The sequence below is a fragment of the Bombina bombina genome, chromosome 7 (genome assembly GCF_027579735.1).
Source record: "Bombina bombina isolate aBomBom1 chromosome 7, aBomBom1.pri, whole genome shotgun sequence".
In the NCBI taxonomy this organism is placed as follows: Eukaryota; Metazoa; Chordata; class Amphibia; order Anura; family Bombinatoridae; genus Bombina; species Bombina bombina.
The window spans coordinates 204,679,923-204,690,417 of record NC_069505.1 but is presented as its reverse complement, the minus strand read 5'-3'; the positions used below and the strand labels follow the sequence as shown (position 1 = coordinate 204,690,417).

Sequence of the window (10,495 nt, the reverse complement as noted above, 5' to 3'; positions counted from 1 at the left end):
ATGTGGTCCAAATCCGGAAAAGTGTTTCAAGGAATGCCTTTAGTTGCTGGGACGTTATAGGACCCTCAAAGCAGGCATCAGTAACCAAAAAGCCCCCACTGATTTTAATTAAATAAAAACACAAATACTACCTTATTTACTGCACGTAATTAAACTTTGTATTATAAAATATTTAAGCAAGGTTGTGCCATAAAGCTATTTTTTTAATGTGACTTTAGTGGGAAGCTACTTTAATGATAAGTCTCTAACTTAAGTAGGGTTTCAAGGTGTCCAATATATAACTGGGAGGGAGGGGGGCCGCACATTAGCGGGTGAAGCGACCTCCCTGAAATGAGTTTTTGCAGGTTGGGATGTCTGTAATTATATTATAAATGTTGTGAGATTTGCTGTAAAATATGGTCATTTGCTATGTTATTTAATAAATGTGCTACTAAGCGTTTATGATAAAAGGCTCTGGGCTGGATGTTTTTGGAGATATAAAAGATCAAATTATGATCATTCATTTTACACATTGAAATATATCAGCTGAAAACAATTCTCAAAGTCTCAATTCCTTAAATTTGGACTCCAAATGACATTTCTCAGCATCCTGTTCCCAGGTTATACATCTCACCACTATAATCTCCTTACTTGCTTAACCCACCTGCTTTTTTATTGCTGCACTATCACATGTGTATGGCCATCAAAAAGACATTTAAATTGAGCTATTAAATGTTCAAACTTGTTTTCCTCTACCTGTGAATACTGCTGAGTTCATTCTCAGTTTTCTGAATTAATCATGAGGACGAGCCTGGATAGCCATTGAACTAGATTCCAGGGACGGTGAAGACAACAATTCCTGTCAAGCATAAACAAGGGCAGCTATTAAATATGATCAAATGTTCCTGCATTAACATTTAAGAATATTCTATTTATATTGGAGAATCAATAAATATGCCTGATATAAAAAAGTAGGTTTATTCAGTACATAAATATGCATCAGAATTGTTATACATTCTAAAATAACTAATTTCAGATGGAACCAAGATAAAAAAATGAATGACAAATTCTATAGGGAAATTGCAGCAAAACATTTTTTTCAAATACCGTCCCATTAAGACCCCTTCTGGAAGTGCTTATACACTTTATTTCTTTTAACACATCCTAATATTTGGAATCCTTGCGACAAAATTAGCCTCTTTTACCAGCTGCTATATCTGTGTGCTTATTCTATACGGAACGTGGGCGGCTTTTCTTTCTTAATTCTTGTATACCTTTAAGACCTTTAGGCTATTGCTTTTGATGACAGAGTCTTACAAACCTCAAAGGCAGTGAAATAGAAAGAAACTATTATTTCCTATAAGACAATATTACTTATAAAAGACCCTGATGTTCAGTATAAAGAGTATGTATGTACTAGAATTATTACATGAAATTAACCCATCACAGACAGTAATTGCACACTATACCATATAGAGTCAGTTACCAAATCAACACTTCTGCTGTCAAGTGCTTGGTGATTGGATAAATATGAACACATTTGTCTAGATTTGTTTGCACATATATCTGAAACACTTATCTTTATAATGCATATATAATGTTTAAGTATTTTTCTGTCATAATGTGAGTTTTTATAATACTAAAATATATTGTGTTAGCCACAAAGATTTTATAGATGTAGAAAATGTAACTTGCTATCATTATTCACTTAGCTAGAAATTCAATTGTGTTTAATATTTAATTATTGTGTCCTATTAGGGCAATATCTAGGGAGCACTGGTTAGGAATGAAAAAAATAATAATAAAAACGCTGTTACAAGATTACAGGATGTTATGTTTAGAGAGAAGGGATTAAATAACATGTCTTGCTTGTTTCTAGGTATTTTAGAAATAACCGCTGTGGATGTGGGAATAGTTGCCATCAAAGGACTATTCTCTGAGAGATACCTGGCCATGAACAAAAGAGGGAGACTTTACGCATCGGTGAGTGCTCTGAAATGCGCAAACACCTCTTGCTCATGAAAGCTAAATCTGTAGATTCAAAAAAACTATATGTTTGTAACAGTAGCTACCTGCATCAGCACGCACTTGTTTTACCTGACAATGTCACAACTCAGCTTAATATAGATTCATAATAGACGCATTAATCCATAAACACACTAATATATTACACATGAGAAACAGACTTAAAACAGCATTCTGGGAGATTTATCTTCAAGTCAATGCAGCCTACAAAACAACTTTTTATGTAAAGCCCCAGTATATGAAATGATTGTTATGTTACATTTATGTCTTTCAACAAAACAACAAAAAAAAGTGTCTTCAAATATCCCTTGGTAAATACAAAGGTGTTAAATGTGAAAGGACATGTTACAACCTTCAATATGTATTGAATAGATACATGTAACATATATCGCTGGCAAAGGAATATTAGTTATTACAGGGATAAAAAGCTTTAATAGGAAAATAGTCTAATGAATTACAGCATTTTCTTTTTACATTATTGCCTATATGTTTGTGTTTAAAGGGACACAAAACTGGTCTCATTAAAACTCATGAGTAGAACGACAACATGATTACCTGTAAAGTCCTCTAAAAAAGAACAGTAAAGTTAATTATTTATTTTAAAAAATAAAATCGCTTTCCCCTTAAATACTTACTCTTCCTCCTCCCCTGTAAGCCACTGGGGTTTCTAGTATTACAGATGCAGCAGGTTACAGCCAATCAAAAGCTGTAGTGGTCACTTCTAAAGAGAGTGAGGGCACTGTGGGCACACGCTGCACAAGTATTGCAAGATCCGCCATGTTGCTGAAAACAGTCTGAAGTGGTAGTGACTTTGTGGTCTTCAGTAGCGTTGTGGGTCTTGCATTATCTCCTTAGCAGAGAAGGCAGCGTGAGCACTCGCCGTTACGTCCTACAGAAGTCATCATTACAACTCTAGATTGGTTGTAGCACTCTGCTTCTATAAAAGAAGAAACACAGGAGGACAAGTAAGGAAGGGTAGAGGGGACTTTCATTTTTACAAACTAATGCATTAAAATTGACTTATTTTTTACAGGACTTTAATGGTGAGGATGTGCAAGTTCTAGTTATGTGTTCATTTTATCTCCAAAAAAGAGGGAAACACATAGTTAAAGTCAGCCCACGACTGAACTACTAGTTCGATCAGGGGTAGCAGTTGCACTCAGCCACTAATCATCAGGCACATTGAGTGTGCAACTGATGGTGCATTGCTGCTGCAGAGTTGGCTTTAATAATGTGTTTAACTCAGGGCTACCATAGCATTTGTGGAGCCCTGGGCAAGAGAATATTCTGGGGGCCCCTCAGCCAGCCCCTTTATTCCCCTCCCCTGTATGCCCTGCTCCTAAATTCAATGTGTCCTATCTAAAAAAAATAACACTATATATTACACCTCCTGATACCATAAACACTTCTAAACTAAATACATGATATACATTGCACCTTCTCATACCCTAGTGCTCCTCTCACCCTGCCCAAAGAGAAGCCCTGGTTTAACCACTTAGCATCACGTGCAAGCAATAGTGCAATGATAAAATGCTCTGGCACATTTTTATTGTAGCTTTAGGGACCCCTACATCTCTCACTTGAGTTAAAGGGTAAACCCTCTGGAAACTCTAGACATTCTCTCTGACAGATCACATCAAATTGTACTACAAGTGAGGAATTACCTTATAATAGATGCATCTCCCCAATAGACCCTTTTCAAAAGCCACATGTCCAAAACACGAGACCTCAAATATGATGCATCAAAAAATACAGCCCAAAACCTGAGACCTCATATCAAATGTACTAAACAGCTACTCTGAAAAGCAACATGGACTCACTAAGATACATTTCCCCAGCAACTTCTATAGTGAGCTATATGCCCCCAAAAGAACTCAGATAAGATGCATCATGTCTACAGCAAACGCTGTAGAGTTACGTGCCATAAAGAACCCCTTAGATAAGCATAAGATGCATTTTCCCAGCAATGTTGTTAGTGATTTACATGCCCCAAAAAGATGCATTTTCCCAGCAATATCATCCGTATTAAGTTAATATCCCCAACAAAAAAACTCTTAAAGGGACAGGAAACCCCAAAAAATATATTTCATTATTTGGATAGAACATACAATTTAAAATAAACTTTCTAATTTACTTCTATTATCAAATGTGCTTTGTATTTTTGTGATACTTTGCTGAAGGAACAGCATTGCTCTACTGGCAGCTAGATGAACACTTCTAGTCAGCCAATCACAAGAGAAAAATGTGTGCAGGCACCAATCAGCAACTAGCTCCCACTAGTGTAGGATATGTGTGTATTCTTTTTCAACAAGAACAAAGAACTAAAAGGAAGTAAAGAGTGCTGAGTAGGGTCGCCACCTCAGCCATGTTTTCCTGGACACTTATGAGCTACACATGCTGCAGGTTAAGCAGGACGGAACATGTATTGTGTCTCTGGAGAGCAAATGAATAGTGCTGATGAACAGTACTATTCATGTTCCTCTCTGCATAACCTGCAGCATGTGTAACTCATAAGTTTCCAGGAAAACATGGCTGAGGTGGCAACCCTAGTGCTGAGCCCTGCTGCCACACTGACACTGCATCCATGCTGTTGGTTGTTAAGGAGTAGCAGGACCTGTGAAAACCTCAAACTGAGAGGAGAAAATCAGGGTCTATTTATGTGTACTTTTAAACTCAAATGTGTAGTCTTCATTAACAACCTTTACAATTAATTCATAAATACAATCATGTATGAACCTTAAAAATTATAACACTTTTAAACGCAGTCAAGTCACAAAACAGTACCTAAAGCAAATCCTAATTTAACGAAACTAAGTGTAGCAGAAACTCCAGCAAAATGACCACAAGTGTGTTATATAACGAGTTTTAATACTTTAGTGACTAGTTTGAAATCTATTTGTAAGTTATATTTGTTAATATATGTAAGAATCAAGGACATTTTTTAAAATACTAGATTTTGACAATGTGTCATGTAGGCTGCCATAAATAACTATAGTACAGGAAGTGACATCATACAGGAAATTACAGCTGTTACATTACCATTGGTCAAAAGTCAATATTTGTTTCACAACAGGTTTCCTCAAACTGAAAAAACCCAACCTCTTATAAACTACCAGTGATAAGTAACAGATGGATGACAACTCACACAGAATAATTATCAAAAAACTTACCTCAGTGTACCATCTTTCAGATATTGGCCACCATTCAAATTCATGTAAAAACTTCAAATTTAATTCAGGAAGTTTTTGGATAACTTTTCTGTTAAACCATCTGTATCACAAATAAGATATAACAAGATCAAGTTTTTTTTACAAACATCTATAAGAAAACTCTTTTCTAAAATGTTAACTTTTTTTTTTTTTTTACAAGGATTTTTGGTGGGGTTTTCCACAACTACATGAAAGAAAAATACACCTGGTGATTTAGAAAGGAAAATATGGTGGTTAAAGGGATATGTAACAAAAATCATGCTTACATAATTTAGATAGATACATTTTCAAATGACTTCTATTATCAAATTTACTTTGTTCTATTGGTATCCTTTGTTAAACGACATACCTAGGTAGGTAGCATGCAGTTTTGCAAGAATGTTTTTTTTACAAAGTTATACATTGTACAAATACTGCTGACATCTAGTGTTCAAAAGTGTGTAATATTTTAAAATCATGCTTGTAAAACTGCTGCCATATAGTGTTCCACACAGATGCACATTCCTGAGCCTACCTACCTGCTTTTTAAATAAAGGATACAAACAGGACAAAGTATTTGATAATAGAAGTGAATTTGAATTTTGGGTTTCACGTCCCTTTATGTGATTCAATATTGATGATGTGGACCTTATGTGCCTGAATGAATGTTTTCTCATTTAACAAACTATATTGGTTTATAACAAATACATTAAAAATGTAATACAATTTTGAGTGATTTCTGATGAACTGGAATATTATTCATGAGGGGTATTTTGTAAGAAGTGAAAATTATTATTATGATCTTACATGCACTTCTAAGTGAACTTTTTGCCCTTAAAGGGACACTGAACCCAAATTTTTTTCTTTCCTGATTCACATAGAACATGCAATTTTAAGCAACTTTCTAATGTACTCCTATTATCAAGTTTTCTTCGTTCTCTTTCTATCTTTATTTGAAAAAGAAGGCATCTAAGCTAAGGAGCCAGCAATTTTTATGTTCAGAACCATAGACAGCACTTGTTTATTGGTGCTGTCCAATCAGCAAGGACAACCTAGGTTGTTCCCCAAACATGGGCCGGCATCTAAACTGACATTCTTGCTTTTCCATTAAACATGCTCTATCTGAATCACAAAAGAAAAAAATTGAGTTCAGTGTCCCTTTAAAGGGGGACTGTAGTTAACATTCTTCTTTGTTTCAACTAAAATGTATTTAATTTTTATGTTTCTTGGAAAACCAACATTTTCTTGTTATACTTGCTGAAGCGTGTCCCTCTCCACCAGTAAAACTGAGGCAGTTGTCCTTATCGGCCAATGAGTATTAGTACAAAATCAATACTGAATTATTAGTTTCAGTTTAAAGTTACACAGCTTTTACTTCACATTTTTTTAAGCCAACAAATGTTTTAAACATGTGTGAATGCTGCTCACAAACACTGTCTCTGTATAGCTGTGAGACGAAAAGAGTACACTTCTGACAGTGTTGCCCAGTTCGGACAACTTATATATAAGACCGCTGCTCCTTAACTCATAAGCCTCCTCTGAGGCTGCAGACATCAATCCGCCCAATCTCATATGATCGGGTTGATTGACTCCCCAGGGGGCAGTGCACAGAGCTGCTTGTGCAATGATAAATGCCGACAACGTATGCTGTCGTCATTCAGCGATGTCGGTGGGCATGATCCTCTACAGCGCATCATGTCCGTCCGACTGTTAATAAATCGGCCCCTATGTGTTTAAGGAGTGAGTTCCGCCTCTGCTCTGTAATAAACTGCCAATCCTTAGCAGAACACAGCTGGTGATTGGTGGTTACACATATGCTGTGCTTGATTGGCTCAGCAGCTATTTTGAGCTCTAAACCAGTTGTGCGTTGCAATCCCTGAGCTGATTTAAAAGGGACATGAAGCCAAAAGTTTCACGATTCAGACAGAGCATGGAATTTCAAAATACTTTTCAGTTTACTTCTATTATTAAATTTACTTAGTTCTCTTGGTATCCTTTGATGAAAAGAACACTTGGGTAGGCTTAGTAGCAGCAATACACTACTGAGAGCTAGCTGGTGATTGGTGGCTAGGCACATGGGTTCATTTAGGTTCCAGAAGTGTATTGCTGCTATGGAGCTGACTTTAGCTACCTCTTTACGGGGGGGTAATAAACAGTTATATACAAGCGATAGTGCAATAACACATTTTCTTTTTGCGCCTGTACGTCTCTTTATCTATGAGTGTAACACCTTTACGGGGTTAAACACAAGCAATAGCACAATAATACAATGCTCTGACGTATTAGAACTTTCTGTTATTGCTATTTTATGTCCCTTCTTCACTGTGACATTTAAGGTTCATAACGTTTGGTTATCTCCATCGTGATGGGACATTTGTGAACAGGAGCAATATATAGTGATCACTCACACAGTGACAGGAAGAGTTGTTTAGTTACCCTATCTATTTACTGAAATAAAGTAACGTGAGCTGTTAGGCTTCTGTATCTTATCTCATTCATCTGCCTTGGGATGGCTACAATTTGCATTGCTCCTGTCCTATTAATCCATGGTGAAATTCATTTGTTTGTGTACAAGTAAGAAATGTTACCCACTACATCTTCATTCGTCAAATTTGTAGTGAAACTATACACACAAATGTTTATCCCTGGCATTCATTCTGTGCAACCAAACAACAAAACAAAGGTAAACACCAAATCAAAAAGTCACATATACTACAAGAATGCTGAATAGCGTTATCAACATTCTAAAGAGTAAAATGACCCTAAAAGACTATGCTCGGATCTTCACAAGGTTACCCATCAGTATATGGACCAGGAGAGCATATTGTTCTTGCCATTTCCTTACACTTTAAAGTGACATTGCAGTGGAAAATTGACATTAGTTAAAGCATGTCATTTTCGCTTAACTTATGGAACTTTATGTGTTTAACATAGATAAAGTCCAATATGTTAGAAAAAATTAACATGTGGTTGGGTTCTGCATATTGAGAATAAAAAAAAAAAAAGAATAAAAGAAAAACTTGGTCCACTGGAATACCAATATTATTTATTTAGATCATCTGACATCTGTATTGCAATACATCACTTTTTTAGCACCTTTTTGCATGAATTTTGGGGCATTATCATTTCAACAGTCTTGATGTCTTATGAAAACACATTGAGGGGCCTATCTTGAATGGAGCTTGAGGGCCCGTGTGTCTAAAGACCGCTGCTCCATAACCTATCTGCCTGCTCTGAGCAGGCGGACAGACATTGCCACAATTCAACCAGATCGAGTACGATCGGGTTGATTGACACCCCCTGCTGGCGGCCGATTGGCCGCGAATTGGCAGGGGGCGGCGTTGCACCAGCAGCTCACTGGTGCAATGCTGAATACGGAGAGAGTATTGCTCTCCGCATTCAGCGAGGTCTGTCGGACCTGATCCGCACTGTTGGATCAGGTCCGACAGACCTATGATAAATAGGCCTCTTAGCCTGTTTCATGATTACTATGGGGCCTATGTATCAAAGATCTTGCGGACCTGATCCAACAGTGCAGATCAGGTCCGCAAGACCTCGCTGAATGCGGAGAGCAATACGTTCTCCGTATTCTGCATTGCACCAGCAGATCACAAGAGCTACTGGTGCAATGCTGAATACGGAGAGCGTATTGCCCAATAAAATTACAAAAAAATTACTTTCAAAATAATTTTAAAAATATAGCTTAAATCTAATTTAAATTAAGAAACATGTATACTATTAAAATGTGTTCATTAGAATGTTATATTTTTATTGCAATTAAGAGTCTGGATGTTAATTATAGCATTACATAACATTATATGATATTTTTGTTGCATAAGCCAAGATTTAATATAATGGATTAAGTGATAAAATAAAAATTCAAATTAAAAGGATAGCAAAGTCAAAATTAAACTTGCATGATTCAGATAAAAGTGTCTTGTAATGACATGCTCTAAGTTTGCTTCTATTTTCAAATGTGCTTTGTTCTCTTGGTATCCCTTTTTGAAAAAAAGAATACACAGATATCCTGCACTAGTGGGAGCTAGCTCTGATTGGTGCCTGCACACATTTGTCTCTTGTGATTGGCTAAACAGATGAGTTCAGCTAGCTGCCAGTAGTGCAATGCTGTTCCTTCAGCAAAGGATAACAAGAGAATGAAGCAAATTTGATACTAGAAGTAAACTGGAAAGTTGTTTAAAAATGATATGTTTTATCCAAATCATGAAAGAAAATGTTGGAGTTTCCTGTCCCTTTAAGCAGTTATTACTAAATGAATTAGCTGCACATTGACAGTATTTCTGGCTGTGTGTGGGAGTGTTTTACCATTATGAATAAAAAAACAAACAAATGAAACAAAAAGCAGGCATGTATAGTTTTTGTACAGCAAATTCCTGCAGATTGAAATGTGTTCTTGATAGTACTGTATAATGTTCATAATACTGAGAATTCCTTTAAATTCACTATAACAATGGCAAATAAAATTAAACCTACTGACTCAATAATGACAACAAAATACACTCTAAAAGGGTCCTCAACAATATCTGTATTTAGAAATAAAACATCTGTTTCTTTTCCAGGAAACATACAACCCTGAATGTGAGTTTGTGGAGAGGATTCATGAGCTTGGTTACAATACTTATGCGTCCCGTCTGTATCGGACTGTTCCCAATGGTGCTGGCACAAGAAGAAAAGCCAGCGCAGAAAGATTGTGGTACCTGTCTATCAATGGTAAAGGTCGACCCAGACGTGGGTTTAAAACACGAAGGACGCAGAAGTCTTCTCTTTTCTTGCCAAGAGTGTTGGACAACAAAGACCATGATGCTGTGCGGCTATACCACACAAGCCCCAAGTATAGAGAAAGAGTCCTGAAATCTGCTAAAAACAATGCAAAACAAAAAAGAGGACACTGAATATATGAGAACACATAAGAAAAAAGAATATAGATGTTTTTATCAGATTCCGTTGGATAAATATAGTGTGGGTGTGTCTCTCTTTAGCTGATCACACAGTGAGCAACGTCAGACCCTGACCAAATGCTAAAGTCACTCTGCTCAGACCATTGTGAGTGCTACTCAAACACACACTGCACTCGCTGGGATGCTATAGTCATTATTTGGGAGTTATGGGTCAATCTTTTATGGACTGTGTGGGCCTACTGTGTTGTATGATTCTTGTGTAATTTCTAGACCCTTTCAGACTCATTGGAAGCCATTCTGAGAATTTTAAGTCAAGCATTCATAGCTGGACACATATTTTCGCAGTTCACTAATCTGGTTGAACTATTTGATGGGACAGATCAGTCT

At 36.6% G+C, this 10,495-nt stretch overlaps 1 protein-coding gene across 1 annotated transcript in view; it reads left to right on the top strand.

Moving 5' to 3' along the window:
• FGF3 (fibroblast growth factor 3) overlaps positions 1–10,102 on the top strand; it is an 11,471-nt gene extending 1,369 nt beyond the window's left edge. The window contains exons 2-3 of the mRNA XM_053689334.1: positions 1,859–1,962; positions 9,770–10,102. Coding sequence (XP_053545309.1) covers positions 1,859–1,962; positions 9,770–10,102 — 437 coding nt within the window. The remainder of the gene's footprint in view (positions 1–1,858; positions 1,963–9,769) is intronic.
• Positions 10,103–10,495: the final 393 nt, after the last annotated feature.